At 44.1% G+C, this 19,210-nt stretch overlaps 1 protein-coding gene across 1 annotated transcript in view; it reads left to right on the forward strand.

Moving 5' to 3' along the window:
* Positions 1–19,210, forward strand: part of IBTK (inhibitor of Bruton tyrosine kinase) — a 1,862,448-nt gene that overhangs the window by 1,354,474 nt on the left and 488,764 nt on the right. The window contains exon 21 of the mRNA XM_044074098.1: positions 2,975–3,087. Within this exon, the coding sequence (XP_043930033.1) occupies positions 2,975–3,087 (113 nt within the window). The remainder of the gene's footprint in view (positions 1–2,974; positions 3,088–19,210) is intronic.

Genomic DNA, 19,210 nt, shown 5'->3' on the forward strand with positions numbered 1-19,210 from the left:
AAGAATGGGTTTCCCCCAAGGATCCATTCTTGGACCATTACTCTTTAATATCTTCACCAACTTACTCTACTCCTCTTCCCTCAATCTACCATTGTCCAATATGCAGATGACTCTACAGTCATCACAATTGCCGACTCACCCACAGAACTCCTGTTATCTGCCCAGCCATCCTTTAACTCAGTAAAGACATGGCTCTCTAATAACCAGCTCATTCTCAACCCCAAAAACTAAACTGTTACTCTTTCTTCTTAAAACCCTTAACCACATCAACTCCTACTTCTCCATAATGTCTGTAAACAATACTCCTCTTGAAGTCGCATCTAGCACAAAACTACTTGGCATTACCATCGATGAGCAACTAAAATTTGATCTACACATAAATAATTGCCTCAGAAAAAAAACTTCAGAAGCTAGGACTCCTGTATAGAAATAAAACATTCCTCACCACTGAAGCTAAGATAACTCTTACACATACCTACCTTCTGTCTTCACTAATGTACTGTTCCCAAATACTCACAAATCTCAACTCCTCCCTACTTGCCAAGTTAAAGTCAAGATAGCTAGATTCGCAGCTCAACAAACCTATAAATCCCACCACTGTCTCTCCCTGAAATACCTCAACTGGCTCGAGGTACCTCACCTATTACTCCAATCTCAGCTCCAAACCATACACTCCATTTTATATCAGCCAGCTTTCTGTCCAACTCCGTCATCCCTCATCTCCCACTATTCCCCTACTTCCCTATTTCCAAAGCTCATCCCAAGATCTACTAAATGTTTTCAAACCTAAGTCAAAGACTGGGTGCAGCTTGTATAGTTACCACCCCTCCATTGCATGGAACAGTCTCCCATTGTAAATTAGGACACTTAGACACCCCAAACAATTTAAATCAGCCACCAAAGAGTACTTTAAAAGGCATTGGACCTGCCACTGTTCACACCCTCCCTGACCATAACTATCTTACTTAACAACCATCTATCCCTATTATTCTTTACTTTTCCTGTCCACATTTCACTCTATCTCCTCTGTTCTAATTACTCGATTCCTTCTCCCCTAACTACCTCAAACTGCTTCCTAATTTCCAAATCTACAAATACCTATCTAGAGTTACTGTTACTGTTTATGTAATACATAATACTTAGATTAAACAGCTAACTCCCATCTGCTTTCAATGTAACTTCCTAAGCCTTGTTACTAATTGCTTAGATTTGTAAATGTTTTTAACTGTTTCATGTCACTTTTCCCATTATTTTTTAGAGTTGTAAACATGTGTAACTACTTTAAGTGATTAGAAATTACCATGTTATGTCTATGCTATTCTGACTCATTTGTACTATTTAGAGCTTTTCTTCCCGGACCTCTGCTGAAAAAGGGATTAAGCTCAGTCGGACATTCCCGGTCAACAAATGTAAAATAAAAAAAAGAAATTTTCTTAAAAATGTGTAAGCTCAGAATATTTGTAAGGCAATATGCTGGACCACCACTGCACTACGGATTAAAAATTCAGTTGAGACGTAGGGCAGGATTCATCACTGGTATCCCACAGGGTGTGCTTTGCTTTTTTAGGTCTGATGTCATGCTACTAGGTTTCCCCCATGGATAAGGAATCATACCACAGAAGTGCTTGGTTGCTGATGCATTATAGCCCCCACCCACATTCCTCCTTACTTTTATATTTTTCTTTCCATGGAAGGAATGTTAAAGGAGATAAAAATGTAACTGTCTAGCTGGGGAATATAGGGCCAGTCACTCTACATTATTCAAACAGACCTTCCATATTGGTTATGGGAGAAGTCACTACATGGCCCTTACATTCTATTTGGGATATTGTTCACACATGTTTTCTTTATTCTTCATAGCCTAAATTCTACAACTTTTGTGATTAACTTTATTACCTTCCTTACTACTTGACTGGGACTATAGGGGTAAGTCCCCACATCACTCATCTGGGACATGAAAGCACATGTTGTGGTTTATTTTTTCCAAAGAAAGAATAGAAGATTGTGTAAGCTGCTTTACCCTTTTAGGTGAGCGCTGTGCTAGCGTCTTCAGTATGGAGAGGTGTTAAGCAGTGCTGTGGGAATATCTAAAAGTGTCTGATTGTCACAGATATGGTGTTGTATTGTACTGCAGTACTCATTGAATTGGTTATTGTTCTAGATAAGGTATTGTATTGCAGTAGTCATTGATTTTGTTATTCCAACCTGTACAGTTACTGTAAATGGATTCACACACAACTATACTTTATTTCTACTTGCCCAAGGTGTGTGTGTGTGTGTGTGTGTGTGTGTGTGTGTGTGTGTGTGTGTGTGTGTGTGTGTGTGTGTGAGAGAGTGTTTGTGTGTGTGTGTGTGTGTGTGTGTCTGTGAGAGAGTGTTTGTGTGTGTGTGTGTGTGTGTGTGTGTGTGTGTGTGTGTGTGTGTGTGTGTGTGTGTGTGTGTGTCAGAGACAAGGGTGGATAACACTACTACAGTCATAAGAGGACCAACACAACTATTGTATCACTTAAATCTTTTGGATGTACAGTATACATGCATTCAGTTAAAATCAGAGGACTGTACTATATAAAAGCACCTTTGTGTTTATATGAAGAGTTGTCGTTTTAGTTTTCCGATACTGTATGTCATTCCCAAAGTTTGTGTTTATTCTCATTGATTGCTGGGGATCTGGATGTACCGTTTGTAGTTTCATACATCACAGCTCATCCTAGATGTGTTGGAGCACGCATATCTTTTTTTTTTCCTTGGGTTTAAAGTCCTCTTTCAGGGTAAAGACACTGAGTTACAGAAAAAGTGTATTGGAGTCTTTGTCAAGTTAGGGTCACCATGAGGTCAATTAATTCATCAAATGTGTGATAAGTATCTGTCTGTCAGATGTTAACATTTCACTGTTGTAATATGTGCCATTAAATGCTGTTGAGTTCTTCTGTTATTTTGATGCTGCTTTATATTAAACAGCAGATTGCATTTTTAGGGAAATACTTTTGAAGAAAGCAAAGGTGAAGGCTAAGAAGAAGCCAAGAAAACGATCTGAGAATTCTGGAGGCTATATCCTTTCTGATATAATTCAGAGCCCACCTTCCACAGGTCAGCACAGAAGTTCTCAATGGTATAGTTCTTAATTTGCGTTTCAGTTACTCGTCTTTACTATCTATTGCTCATTATTTTGTTAGCAGTTTCACAAACTGTTTCAGAAAGAGTGATTTTGCAGTGCTTGAATCTGTGATAGCTTTCATCTCCTAATAATTTTGTTTTGTTTTAAGAGTTAATTTAGTCAGATAGCCAGCCAGTTAACTCATTGTACACCTGTACCATATTACGTAATGCCTACTTTGGAGAATTTCAGAGAGTTAAGCTTGCCAATAGCTGGCTGTAGGTCACATTCCTTCACCACCAGGACTGTCACAGTGATTATGTGGAAGAGGAGGTGGGGACATGGGTCTTTCCCTACTGGAGATTATTTCAAAGGTTTTGTATATGCAGTTAGAATTATCTAGCTTTTAGTGCACGTTGCAGAAGGAGATGCCAGCTGTAATCCCCCAACCGAATGGAGTGAGTTCCTAACGTAGCATCATTGGGCATTCTTCTACATGGTCTTAAGGGTCCAGAAGTCCAGCACAAGTCTTAGATACCGCAGCAGTTTAATGGTTGATGAGGCATATAAAGCATTAGACTGGGTGAACAAGAAGGTCATCCCTCAGCTATTATTCAAGTTCTAGCCTTTTTTTTTGGGGGGGGGGTGTAGGTCTCCAGCTTGATGCTGATTTTAGATCCCCTGGCGTCCTGTATAACCCCCTCATCCGGTGCCACCATCATGCTAGCACACCCAGTGTATTAATTTGCTGGGTGGGTCTTGTCCCTCTGGATGGAAAGGACTTGTATCCCATACAGACTATACATTTCCCTTCTGCACCACAGAAAAAAACAAGGAAATCAAGATCATCATACTCCAGCCATGCTGTTTTTTTCTGTAAGCCTTAACTGCCTCCCATTGTGCCAATGCCATGTCAGTCTAGGCATGCAATAAGAAGTAACTCAAGTGTAAGCTCCTCAGTGGGTCCTATAGGACAGCAATATTTGCCTTTGTCTTCCCACTCACCCCATTCCAGCTTCATTCTGTGAGGTCTGGCCTCCAGTAGAGCTCCAGTAAAAAGGCAATAAGCAGTAAGCTCATTCTCCCTGTCTAGGATAAGCACACCCACTTTGCCTGCCAGTATTGTCGTGTGCCAGATTGCCACTAAAGAGACACCAAGCACAGCCCCCCCTCCTATGATGGGAACACTGATTCTGCTTGCTAACACTGTCATAGATCCAATATGCTAACCATACTCTGGTGTTTGGTGTCATAGTCAGAGCATTATCATTCTGTGCTGCTGGCTGTGATGTCCTTCTGTATCACTGTTGCAGTATTCATCATCTCTGGGATCTCCTGCCAAGGATGTCCCAACGTCTGGCCAGTATACCAAAGCCTTAATTATGTAGTAGGGTCATATGTCAGATGTGTGCTTCTCATACATTCTGGAAATATAGAGCTGAGAAGTATATTTTTTAGCACTTTAACTGTTCAGAGTTCTGCACTGTCTTAATTTTTGCTTGATTGAATTATTTATATATTTGCTGGCACTGTTTTTGATCTGTGCTGAAACTGGTTTTCTCCCCCCCACCCTATTCCTGTTCAAATCTGTTCTTTCCTTTCCTTAACATTGGTGGCTTTTGCAGTGTCCACCCCTACTGTAAATATTATCTGGGACACTCCTCCCAGTCCCATCTCTTTAGTTCATTCTACCTAATACAGAGATCATTTGGGAAGGCCAAAACCCTTAGTCCCTTAACCTTGAATTATCTTCTATTCCTGCTGTCTCTCTTTTTACAAAAAAAAAAAAACTTTATTCAGCTGCTTATATTTTTCTAATTTTTGTTTCTTCTTACTACTCTGTTACTTCATCTTGCTTTGCTTTTTCCTGCTTCTTGTTGCCTGTTCTCTAAAGTGTTCAACTGCATTTTTTCTGTTGCATTTATTACTTATTGTTTATTACTTGTCTAAATTAATTGTTATTCTTAAGTGTCATTCTAAGCTCTAAGTTTTGGTTTAAGCACTTGTGCTTTAGGCCCACCCCTTAGCTCTCTCTGGCCTTTCTCCCTCAGATTCTGACAAATATGAATGGACAGTATCTTACAGTTTCTCCTGCCAGTCTGGTTGATATGGGCATCCTGAGACAGTGTAGCAATTGCCTTATGTACACGGACAACCATCTACTACTACCACCTAGGAACACAATCTGTGAGAGATGCAATTACATTAGGAACCTAGAGTCCAAACTCTCTCCCCCTCAAGCCAGTATATCTGGCACTGAAAAGGTGGTCAACGCAATCACTACACCTCAAACACCACCTACACAACACACATTTACATATGTGGAGGTCCTCCACATAAACATTCCTAAACAAAGGAGACCTCCAAGGCAAAAACACATGCAATCTCCACAGCCCTCCACACCACATACCACACATAGTCCACACACTTGTGCCTCACAACCAGTAAGGATTCACCATAAACCCAACATATTAGTCATAGGGGACTCCATTGTGAGACACACAGATGTACCTCTCACCAGGCTGGATAAGGAGAAAGTCACGGTTAGTTGTCTGTCAGGTGCCAGAATCCACCAATTCACAAACGCACTCAAGTCTCTCAACAATGGGTAATGTTACGACTCTTTCATAGTCCATGTTGCCGTGAATGACTTGAGATGTACCTCTCTGGACTATATGAAGAGAGACATGATTGAGCTCGCTGATTGTGTCCCAGGCAGGTATGTCCCTAACCTTAAGCAGCATTCTGCCGTCACACAGAATGATGCCTCAATACAAACAGAAAATGATTGACTTTAACAATTGGCTTAGTGTCTGGTGTTATTCCAGGGGGGTCCAGTACCTAACATCCTGGAAAGATATGATTGACAGACTACGATACTTTGCCAGAGATGGCCTGCATCTGTCTCACTTGGGCTTCTGGCAAAGGCTCTTGCCCCCCCCCCCCACACACACACACACACACCATAGTGTGTTTTTTTAGGAAAAGTGATGAGGTTAAAACTACCAGCATAAAAATTTCAACAAAACGCAAATTAAAGGTCATGCTGCTAAACGCTAGAAGTCTAAACATGAAACTGCACTCATTGCAAGGATTCCTAACCCTGAAAAATGCTGACATCTGTGCAATCACAGAAACCTGGTTCAAAGCTGCGAAGAGCACCCCAGCCTTACCTGGTTACTCATCCTATCATACATTCAGACCCCAAACTGTGGGCAGTAAAGCCAGAGGAGGTGGAGTTTCAATATACCTTTAAGACATACACACCTCCAGGCTGGTCAAACATTATGACACACTGGAGACACTCCAAGTGCAGTTAACCATTGACAAGACCCCTATTCAAATCATAGCTAGCTACCGGCCCCCAAATCTGACTCAAGATGCCTAGTCCGCCTATTTGGACCTGTTCGAATCTATCAAGATTCAACCCTTTACCCTGATCCTGGGTGACTTTAACTTCCCAAACATAGACTGGAAGAACTACTCATGCAGAACATAGATGCCCAGCGATTCCTTAATTTTTGTCAATGCAAATGCCTTGGAACGGCTAGTCGATACCCTCACAAGGAGTGATAATATCTTGGACTTAGTATTAACCAACATGAGTAACCACTGCAGCATCCCTATATTATCATCCTCCCTGGTAAGATCCGACCACAAAGCAGTCACTTTCGAAGTCGCCATTTCCCCCAACCCCCCTCTAGCTAGGTTCAGACATAAAAACTTCTCTAAAGCTGATTGCAGCCTCTCGAGGGATAGTATAAACAGCTTCACTACCCCCTCCCCCTCTGTAGAAACGGGCACCAATATCCAAAACTACACCAAAGCACTATACGAACATTTATATAGATGCATGGAGTCAGCAATACCAGACAGGACTAAATCATCTTCCGCAAGGAAGAGTAAACCTCTCTGGTGGTCATCTGCAATAAATAAACTCTATAACAAAAGGAAAAAAATTGCTGTCCAAGACCAAGAAGGAGCAAGTGCCCAATTGCAAGCAATGTCTCCTTAGCCTGAACAAGCAAATAAGAGCACTAGTGAAATCCTCCAAAGCAAACTTTGAGTCCAAATTGGCCACATCTACTAGAGACAGTCATAAGGCCTTCTTCATATATGTCCACAACCTCAAAGGAAGCACCCAGATCTCTTCAGAAGTGGTGGTCAAGGACACCACATATACAAATGCCGTAGATATAGCAAACTTATCGGCTGACAGATTCAGCAAAAAATTTACCCATCTGGACTCCCCCCCAATCAGTAAATCAGGACATCCTCAGTACCCACCCCCTTCCCCTTATATGTAGGGAACACGTCATCACTGCTCTCTCAAAGGCAAATAATGCAGTCTCCATGGGACCCGATAACATTCCAGGCTTCATCCTACGTGAACTCAGGCAGGACGTTGCAGTACCATTAGGCACCCTGTTCAACCAAAGCCTGAGTACTGGCTTCATCCCAGCTGAGTGGAGGACAGCCACTGTCATCCCTTTACACAAAGGTGGAGTGTCCACCATTCCGAGAAATTATAGACCCATCAGCCTAACTAGCCTGATCTGCAAGGCCATGGAACCAGATTATCATGGACCTTGTTAAACAAGGACATTGGCAACCTCCAAACACTTGATCCCACACAGTTTGGCTTCATCGAGGGGAGGTCATGTCTTCTAAATTTGGTTGACTTCTTTGAGACAGTCACCAAAGCCAAGGACGAGGGGAAGACTGTGCACACCACCTACCTTGACCTGGCCAAAGCTTTTGACACTATTCTCAACTCTGGCATAATAGATAAAGTCTCTTATCTAGTCATCAATCCATATATTACCAGGTGGGTAGCAAACTGGCTCACTGATAGAACCCACGTAGTCAAAATAAGGGAAGCCACATCAAGTAGTAGACTTGTAACAAGCAGTGTACCCCAGGGTTTGGTCTTGGGAGTCTCTGTTATTTGGGATGTACTTTTCTGAGCTGCAGGCCAAAACCAGTGGGCTATGGCTGACCAAGTTTGAAGATAACTGCAAGCTGGGTGCTGTCATCAATTCCCCTAGTGATGTGGGGAATGACTGGTGCCAGAAACATGGCCTCAAGCTGATTACCAAAAAATGCATCATCATCCCCTTTGGTGAGAGTAACATCCCCACAAATTATCACAGTAATAACATCCTAAGCACTCAATCAGTTGTGAAGGGTTTGGGTACCCAGGTTGATAGCAACCTGACTTTTGACCACCATTTTGCTTCCGTGGTACGGAAAGCCTTCTACATGGCCCACCTCATAAGTAAGGGTATCTCATCAAAGAACAAGGAGGTCATAACATCCCTGTATTCTTCCTTTATAAGGACCATTATTGAGTACAACGCAGCTTTTGTCATGTATCTTTCAAAGCACATGCAGCAGCTGGAGAGACCACATAGGTTCCTCACCAGTATAATCCAGGGTCTCAAACATCTACCATACACAGATTGGCTAAAAGCCCTATCCCTCTACTCAGTTTCTTACAGATTCCTCAGAGGTGACCTCTGTCTGGCATGCAAGACAATCATGGACCCCACCTTGATGGGACTGCTGCATATCTGCAAGTCAAGCTCCACTCGAATAACCCACATGCGTGGCCTCAACATGGTCTGTGACATCAACAGGACTTGTTGGCGGGACAGATTTGTGTCCGAGAGACTCCCTCATCTAAGGAATAGACTCCCTCTCCACATCAAGCAGAGTACCTCTTTATCCCTTTTTAAGTGCAACCTAGATAACTGGATGGAAAATAGAAAATATACCCCTAGGATTCCACCCATGTCCCTGCTGGACAGGGGCATTGAGTGCTGACTTGTCTAAACATGGGCTAAACTCTTGGCTAGGCATATAAGGGCCTCAGGTCCAGTAGCCTCGTAACCTCCTATGATCCTGTGTATGTGTCCCCATGCAAGTGTAAGATGTAAAGGTGACATACAAATACTCCCAACTCAGAACTTTGTTGCTACCAGTCCAAATGCCTTTATTGTACATTGGTCTGACTTCCCTTCACTTTGCTGCTTATACTGAGCTTGCATCTATAAGATAAGTACCCTGGTGGGGTTCCCTTTTCTTTTTGTTCTATTTTTCAGTAGGTTATGTGGCTTCCAAGAAAGGGAGATGTCCGTGTGGGAGGCAGATTCCCCGTATGGACTCTCACGATTGGTGCCTGTTTTGCTTAGGCCAGTCTCACCACCACAGTAACTGTTCTATTTGGTAGACTTTTGTATCCCAGACTTTACATAGCACTCTTTCTTTCTATTTATCTTGAGAACCAATTTCTCAAGCTGCTGACGAAGATACCATGGCAGAATCCACTCACCCTGAGGTGTAGCCTCCACTCAAGGAGAAGACCAAGAAGTCTAGGCCTGAGCCTGCTGCTGTCCAGCCTCCACTGGATGTCTCACTTGAGGTGAGTGATAACCTGGAAGACAGTCACATATAGCCATTTGCTTCTTTCACTGCGAACTTTTTCAAAGTCAGCATGGAACCTGCTTCCCACATGTCCTTGGAGGTGTTGTAGATGTCTGCTGTGGATGTTGAGGGGGAAACAACTGCAGATTGTCTCCGAGGATCCTAAAGGGATTCATCAGATCCTTGTTAGAGAAGAGGTGCTTGGTACCTTGATTGAATCCAGGCAGGGGTCTGAACCATCCTCTTTCGTTACGATGGACGTCTCCTTTAAAAAAAAAAAAAAAAAGGGCAGAAGTCTAAACATGTACTGTCAGCTACCAGGGATACACAGGAAGAATGGCAAGACTTCACTCAAGGCTTGTTTAGTGCCCTGATGGCTTTGAAGCCTCCACAGGGGGTTTCTGTTCCTGTATCTCTTGGATGTTCTTCATGTTTCACTGTTGCAGTCATCACACTTTGGTTATCTGCCTGCAGGTAGCCCTCAGTCAGCCCGAATACCAGAGTCTTAGTATTTCTGTGTCGGATGCTGTGACTTCTTCCATGATGTCAGGTCGTCAGGGGTATAAAAATAGACAGCCAACACCATTACATCAGTCTTTCTTCCTGAGGAGGAGTCTGAAGCAGAAGCAGTTCGCAAGTGCCAGTCGGCCGCTACCTGAAATTTTCATTTTTTGAGTTGATAATCCTGAAGTCTTCTAAAGCTAAGTACCCCTTTGTGGATCCTTTTTTCTTGCTCTAACTGATGTCAGAAAAAGTTAACAATTGTCTTGCCTGTGGAAAGCAAATACCTCACAGAGATTTTCATTCTTACTGCGTCACCTGTTTAGGCCCAGACCACAATGTCCCACACTGTCGGTTTTGTGCCTTGTTTAACGCCCAAACCACTCATTCTCCGTATTCCAAAATGGCTTCTGTAAGCCATCTGACTACTGATCTTCCGAAAATACGTAAGGATAAAGACAGAGACAGACCGCATAGGTCCAGAACTGCCGACGACTCTTCCATTAAGCTAGTCGCCAGTCCACCAGTACTCAGTGAGGTGCCTTTGCAGCCCCTGATGCCCGCTTCTATGGATTTGCTGGCCTCTGGTGAGACCCATTCGGAGTCCGGTATGCCACGAGATGCTTTTTCAACTATGGAACCAGTGGATGTGTCTACCTTGGATGGGTCCAGAGCCGCTATGCAGGCACCGGCTTCTGAGGATGTTTTCCGACCTACCGATGTTCGAATCAAACCGACGACATCTTTTTTAGCTAAAACTACTGAATTTCTTAGGCCCAAAGTATGCACTATGCCTAGAAAACCGACGACCCAAGTGCATGCTCAGGCTCCCATGCCACAAAAATAAATGCTTAGAATGGCTGAAGACCGTATACCGCTAATTAGGGGAAGCCAGCCTTCCCCTGCTAAGAGACGAAGAATTCAGTTGTCTTCAGATTCTACAGACCAGGAGTCCGATGACTCGGACCTTTCTGATTATCAGGACATGCCCTTATCAGCCTATGAGGATTCAGATGCAGAGGAATCCATTCCCTCTGCCTCCCCTCCAGAGGATTTCTCTTTTGGTGAAACCGTGCATACTTTGAGAGCATTTACATTGGGAATGCCAAGACTATCCTCAGTCCAAAAAGAGACTCAGAGAATTTTTAGAGCTACCTCAGCACAGGTCTTTAGCTATTCCCCGTCCTAGATTTTGTGGCTGATGTTTTCTTGGACTCCAGTCTTACTCCAGACACCTTACCTATGGTCCCTAGGAAACCGGACCGGTACTACTGAGTACCTGATTCCCACAAGTTTCTTTTCAAGAATCCTACTGCTGATCCAGGGACCTAAAGGATTAAGGCTACTACAGCCAAAAATCTTACACCTTCGGACAGGGATTCCAGAGCTTTAGACAGATGGGGTAAGAAGGTATATACCTCTGCAACTCTTGCTATCAAGGCATTGAATTGCCAGTTTTAAATTCTGAAGTACCATCAACATATGGATCTCATTAAACAAAAAATGGTAATATTTCCTGATTGTGCAGAAAATAAAGATTTGCAAGAGCTTATGCATTCTGCAAACCAAGTTAGTAAGCATACTTTGCAGTGTGGTTTTGATGCCCTAGAAGCATCTAGCAGGGCTGCAGTCATTGGCTCTGTACTGAGAAGACATGCTTGGCTGAAGGAGCAGACCTTGCCAGATCATGTCAAATCCAATTTACTAGATGCTCCTTTAAATAAGGATGTTTTATTTGTCACCAAAGCAGAAGTTCTTAAAAAGATGGAAGAAAAAGCTAAATCTATGCAAACTGTTAATGAATACTTACAAGTGCAACCACCTTGATTCAATAGGTATTGCCCTTCAAAACACTGGTCCTTTCCAGCACCCTCCAGGCCTTCCCAAACAAGATCAGACCCAGGGGAAACGGACCACCCAGACTACAGTCTCAGGGTATGCAGAGATCTAAGCAATGGAGTGCTCCCACCCCTAAAACAGGGAGTGGTAAGCTACCTCCCTGTGGAAAAAGTTCACAATGACTTCTCAACTTTATCTCCCAGCCCTGCCCAATTGCTTGTGCCCTTAGCAGGAAAACTTGCCCTTCATGCAAATAACTGGATGTCCATCACTCAGGACCGATGGGTCCTCAACATTATATCCCATGGGTACAAATTTTATTTCCATTCACTGCCAACTCCAAGAGGGTTTCCAGACCTTCCTCCAAACCAGTGGGCAGAGGCTCAAAACCATGTTTTTTTTCCCTGCTCAACATCAGAGCTATTCAGCTAGTTCCAGTAGAACAAAGGGGTCAAGATTTGTACTCCAGACTATTCCTGGTACCCAGGAAAGAGGGCTTTTGGCACCCAATCCTGGATCTTTCATTTCTCAACACCTTCCTGTTGATCCCAAAATTCAAGATGCTTACCCTGCAACAGCTTCTCCCTATGCTAGCCAAGGGTGCCTGGTTAGTCATCCTAGACTTAAAAGAAGCTTATCTGCACACCCCCATCAGGGAATCATGCAGGAAATATCTATGTTTCAGGGCAGGATCTATGCATTATCAGTTCTCTGCACTTCCTTTTGGGTTATCTACTGTGCCCAGGATATTCACAAAATGCCTGGCTCCAGCCATTGCATACTGCAGGCAAAGAAATATCCAAATTTACCCATACTTGAACGACTGCCTGGTTCAGGTGGACAGCCAGGAATTGCTGCTTCAGCACCTGGCATTTGTAAAAAGCCTTCTCACTTCATTGGGGTACACCGTCAATGAAAAGAAATCACAACTGGTGCCCTGGACACAACTTCTCAGATGGCATTTCTCACTTCAGAAAAACAAGTTTATTTGACAAACTACTTCAAGCAAATGGGCACCAGAACCCAGCTAACTGCAAGAAAAATACTGCAAGCCCTAGGGTTCATGGCCTCATGTATTCTGCTAATTCCATCTGCAAGACTGCAGATGAGGAAACTTCAGTGGTACTTAAAAAGTCTTTCGTGCCAACATTCTCAGGACCTGGAAACAGTCATTCCTGTCATACTTTGTCAGAGGGCAGAGTTCCTTTGGTGGGCATAAGCATGCAACCACAGCAAGGGACTGCATTTTACTCTACCCCACGCCACCCAAACCCTGACCACAGATGCATCTTTCTATGCATGGGGGGCCCACATGGCTGGCAAATGCATTCAGAGCCACTGGAGCCCAATCCATATTCACCTGCACATCAACCAAAACGAGATGCTAGCTGTACAGAATGCTCTGACAGCTTTCAGATACCTAATCCTTCCAGGACAACTGCTGATAAAAACAGACAACACCACGGTTATAAACAAGCAGGGGGGAGCCCATTCTTATCCACTCTGCAGGTTAGCCATGACTCTGTGGAGCACAGCGTTGGACAACCAAGTCCATCTACAAGCTCAATTCCTGCCAGGCAAACAAAATTCACTGGCGGGCTACCTAAGCAGAAATCTCCTAAACCCACACAAATGGAAATTGGAGCCCAGCACCTTCAACCTCCTGATCCAGAGGTGGGGGACCCCAGAGGTGGATCTCTTTGCCTCCCCCCACAACCACCAGTTAAGCATATTCTGCACCAGGAACCCTCACAGCAGGGCCTGGAAAGTGGATGCCCTATCTTTTCAGTGGGAAAAACCTCTCAATCTATACCTTCCCCCTCTACCCCTTCTCTTAAGAGTACTACTCAAGATAAAAGAAGACAGGCCAAGGACAATTCTGATCACCCCAGACTGGCCACGCCAGCTCTGGTACCCACTCCTATGCAGCCTGACAACGGTGCCACCCTGGCACCTACACCAAACCCCTACCCTGCTATCACAGCAGGAGGGACAGATTTTGCATTCACAATTACAAACCCTAAATCTTGCAGCCTGGCTTATTCCTTGAATACTCCACCAGCAGCCCTAAGTAAACAGGCGCTGGATGTCATTCTTGAAGCCAGAAGGCCTAGTACTATGAAATCCTGTGCAGAAAAGTGGAAAATATATTGTTCTTGGATTCGGTCTAAAGGAAAGGACACAGCTGTGTCCTCCTTACCTCTAATCCTGGATTACCTAGCAGAGCTACTACACAGAGGCCTATCCTTCTCCTCCATTAAGATTCATGCCTCTGCCATTTCGGCTCATTACAACATTGAGCCACCTCTATTTTCTCACCCTCTCATCAAACAGTTCCTGAGAGGGGTAACAACTTAAGGCCCCCGAGGAGAGCGCCCACCCCTGCTTGGGACCTTAACTTTGTACTGGAAAAGCTCACGCTTCCCCCATTTGAACCTGCTACTTCAGCAGAGTTCAAACTCCTCTCTTGGAAAACAGCCTTGCTTCTAGCCATCACTTCAGCTAGAAGAGTGTCTGAGCTACAGGCACTGATGGCTGTGCAACCCTTTATTATCTTCCATGCTGACAGGGTTTCCCTCAGGACTAACCCATCCTTTATGCCTAAGGTGGTGTCCAGTGTGGCCCTAAACCATTCCATCCATTTGCCAACCTTCTTCCCTAACCCTCAGAATAAAGGGGAAAGGATCCTGCACTCTTTGGACATGCACAGACAGCTCAGGTTCTACCTTGATAGGACTATAACTTTAAGAAAATCTGACCAGCTGCTAGTCAGCTTTGTAATAGGGGCAGAGGCAAGGCCATTTCTAAACAAACCATTTCCAAATGGATAGCACACTGCATCCATTTCTGCTACAAGCACCATGGAAAACCAAACCCTCAAGGAGTCAGAACACATTCCACTAGGGCTAATTCTACCGCTGCAGCATTTCTCAGGGGAGTCCCTAACAGGGATATTCTGGAAGTTGCAACATGAAGTTGTGTACACACCTTCACCAAGCATTGCCACTTACCTACACCAGTCTTGCAGGGCCTACTAGCCAGCCCTAACTCTTCTTGACTGCCTCCACCCTTCCTTAGCTTTGGGAATCAGCCCAAGTGTGATGACTGCAACAGTGAAACACGAAGAACATAGTACAGCTGTGTACACTTACCGTTAATGTAGCTGTTCAAATGTATTCACTGTTGCAGTCCTGGTTTCCCCTCCCTCCAACCCCCTGTTTTTCTCTGTCTTTCTCTCTCTCCTCTCTATGGCTATTCCTAATGGTATTGGTATTTACTTTTTACTGGTGGTGGTTTCCACACCATGTACTAGCTCCCTATTTGGGGGCTCCTGACATTTGGGGCAAGAAAAACTGATGTAATGGCGTCTGCTGCCTGTTTTTATACCCCTGACGACTTGACGTCATGGTAGAAGCGACAGCATCCAATTCAGAAATACTAAGACTCTGGTAATCAGGCCGACTGAGGGCTACCTGCAGGCAGATAACCCAAGTGTGATGACTGCAACAGTGAATACAATCGAACATCTACATTTATGGTAAGTTTAGACAACTCTACTTTCTCAATCCCCAAAAACAGCAAGGGACCCTGAGTCTGTGGACTCTGATGCTGACTCCTCAGGCTAATCATCTCAATTGCCTTCTCCTTTAGACTGTGGGTCATAGCAGGAGACATTTCAATCCTGATTTTCCTTTGGAGGAACTTTCTTGTGGCGACATCGTCCTGCATACAACGGAGCATTTCAGATGGGATTGCTCCCAGATATCAGACATCCAGAAAAGGTTTTATGAGTTGTCACAAATCTGCTTTCATAAACTTTTCTCTGGCCCTCCTGTGTTGGCAGCTGCATTGGATGCTTTCTCTTCTGCTTCCCTGGCAACGAATTCCCATCCTCCAGCTTGCAAAAACCTGACAGGTTCAATAAGGTGCAAGGTGCCTGTAAGTTTTTATACAAGTGCCCTTCATGTGATTCAGCTGACAGGTACTACAGAGTACCTGACTCTCACAAATTCCTTTTCAGAAATCCTACTGCTGACCCACAGGTTCTCTCTCAAGGACCTAAAGGAATTAAACCTCAGCTAAGAATCCCACCCCAGGATTCCCGAGCTTTAGACAGATGGGGTAAAAAAGTATACACCTCTGCTACTCTTGCTATTAGAGCATTAAATTTTCAGTTCCACATGCTGAAATATCAGCAGCATACCATGGAACTCCTCAAACAAAAAATATCTTCCTTTCCTGCTTGTGCAGAAAATAAATAATTACAAAATCTTATGCATTCTGCAAGTCAATAAGCACACTTTGCAGTGTGACTTTGACGCCCTAGAAGCATCTTGCAGTGCAGCATTCAATGGATATTCTTCATGGTTCACTGTTGCAGTCATTACATTTAGGGTAATTCTGCTGGCAGGTTGCCCTCAGTCGGCCTGAATTCCAAAGTCATGGGTCCTGCGTTGGCTGCTGTCGCCCCTTCCCTGACGTCAGGTTGTCAGGGGTATAAAAGAAGCAGCCAACGCCGTTTTCTTCAGTCTTTCTTGCCGCGCGGTGCCCGAAGCAGAAGCAGTTCGCAAGCGCTGGTCGGCCGACTCCTAAGATTTTCGTGTTCGAATTTCAGATCCGAAGTCTTCAATAAAGCTAAGTACCCCGTTGGGGAAACATTTTCTTGCTCCAGACCGACTTTCATTCTTACTGTATTCCTTGCCTAGGCCCTGATCACAACGTTTCTGGTTGTCGGTTTTGTGCTAGATTTAACCAACGTGCTATTAAGCATCGGTATGATTTTGCTTTAAATTATTTTGGACACCGGTTTAATTATGCCGAAATGTCGTCGGATAGCCATCCGACTACCGGAGTTCACAAAAAAACGCAAAGAAAAGGAGAGAGAGAGAAACAACTGAGGCCCAAAACCGATGATGAAGCTTCCCCTAAGCCAGTTGCCTGTTCTCAGTGAGGCACTTTCGCAGCCCCTGACACCTGCTACTTTAGAGTCGCAGGCCACTACCGACTCCCACGTGGAGTCGGCCATGCCGCTGAAAACTCAAGGTATTGGAGCCTCGGATACTATTCCCTCAGATGGGTCCAGAGCCGCTGAGCAGGCACTGGCTTCTGAGGGTGTATTCAGACCTAAACATCTTTACATTAAACCGACTTCAGCTTCGAAGGCAAAGACTAAAGCACCTTCTAAAGCAAAGAAACAAACACAAGAGCCACATGGACAGGCCTCTATGCCCAAAAACAGATGCTCAAAATGGCCAAATACTTGATTACCTTGATCAGGGATTCCCATCCCCTCTCCTGTTAAGAGGCCTAGGCAAGAGACAGGTTTCTATTTCTTCTGATTCCTCTTCTGATCAGGAATATTCTCTTCCCCCCTATGTGGATTCTGATGCTGAAGAATCTATACCTTCAGCTTCTCCTCCAGAGGACTATTGTTTTGGGGAAACCTTGCATACCATGAGGGAGCATTTCCACTGGGAGAGCCAAGATTTTTCAGAATCTTAAAAGAGGCTCAGGAATTTCCTTTTACTACCACAACACAGGCCTCTAGCCATTCCTCCTGTGTTAGACATTGTAGATTATGTGTTTTCGGAGTCTACTCCTGTTAAGCCTGACAGATATTACAGGGTCCCTGACTCTCATAAATTACTTTTTAAAAACCCTGCAGCAGACCCAGAAACTATTTCACAGGGTCCCAAAGGAGTTAAGGCTTCCGCTGCTAAAAACCCTACCCCCTCTGACAGAGATTCTAGGGCACTGGATAGCTGGGGAAAAAAAGTTTGCACATCTGCTACCTTGGCTATAATGGCCGTAAACTGTCAGTTTTATATGCTTAAATATCAGCAACATGTCATGGCATTGCTTAAACAGAAAATGTTGTTAAACTCTGAATGTGCAGAAAACAAGGAAATGCAGGATTTATTGCATGTAGATGAACAAGTTGGAAAGCATACTTTGCAATGTGGTTTTGATTTTTTGGAGGCCTCCTGCAGGGCCGCAGTTACGGGGTCTGTAATTGGGAGGCATGCTTGGTTAAAGGAACAAAGTCTGCCTGGTCATGTCAAAGTTAAATTATTAGATGCACCTTTACAGCATGATACTTTGTTTGGTGTTAAGGCAGAAGAGTTGTTAAAGAAAATGGAGGACAAAGCTAAATCTATGCAAACTGTCAAAGATTTTTTACAAGTACAGCCACCTAGGTTTAGTAGACACTGGCCTACAAAGAACTGGTCCTTTCCTGTGTCAGACAGACCTCAAAGGGGCAGATCCAGACACCCTAGAGGCAGATACCAGGTGGAAGGTTCATACAAGTCAAAGCAATGGGGTGCTTCTACCTCCAAAATTGGAGAAGACAAATCACAACCATACAGGAAACAGTCCCAATGACTTCCCCCTGCCTGCACCAAGCACTTATCTCCTGGCAGTGCCCTTAGGGGTGAAATTACCACTTCTTTTCTCAAAATTGGCACATTATAACCCAGGACAAGTGGGTTCTAAATATAGTGTCACAAGGCTACAAGTTCCATTTCCATACCCTGCCAAAGGCAAACGGCTGGCCAGATCTGCCAAAAAATCAATGGGCAGAGGCACTAAAACAAGTCTCATCCCTCATGGACATGGGGGCAATTCAACAAGTACCAGAGCAAGAGCAGGGACAAGGATTTTACTCAAGACTGTTCTTGGTACCCATAAAGGACAAGGCCCTGGAGACCAATACTGGACTTATCTATTCTGAACACATTCCTGGATATAGCAAAATTCAAAATGTTGACTTTGCAGCAGCTTCTGCCCATGCTGGGCAAGAACGCTTGGCTTGTGATTTTAGACCTAAAAGAGGCATACCTTCATGTCCCAATCAGACAATCATGCAGAAGATACCTCAGATTCAAGGCTGGCTCAATGCATTACCAATTCTCTGCACTGCCCTTTGGCTTATCTACTGCGTCCAGGGTCTTTACAAAGTGCCTGGCACCAGTAATTGCATTCTGCAGGCAAAGAGGAATACAAATATATCCTTACTTGGACGACTGTCTAATTCAAACAGAGAACAAGGACATTCTTCTACAGCATATGGCATTTGTGAAAAGACTTCTTACATGCCTAGGGTACACAGTCAACGAAAAGAAATCAAAACTGGTACCCTCTCAAGAGATAATATTCCTGGGTGCAAGCTTAAATACAACTGCCCAGATGGCTTAACTCACGCCATACAAACAAAGGCAACTGAATACCTATTACAAAACGTTGGTAACAAAGGCCCAGTTATCTGCAAGAAAAATTCTGCAGGCTTTGGGCTTCATGGCATCCTGCATCCTACTAATTCCGTATGCAAGACTGCATATGAGGAAACTT

This window comes from Protopterus annectens, chromosome 1.part1 (genome assembly GCF_019279795.1).
Source record: "Protopterus annectens isolate FY-2018-M chromosome 1.part1, PAN1.0, whole genome shotgun sequence".
Taxonomy (NCBI): Eukaryota; Metazoa; Chordata; order Ceratodontiformes; family Protopteridae; genus Protopterus; species Protopterus annectens.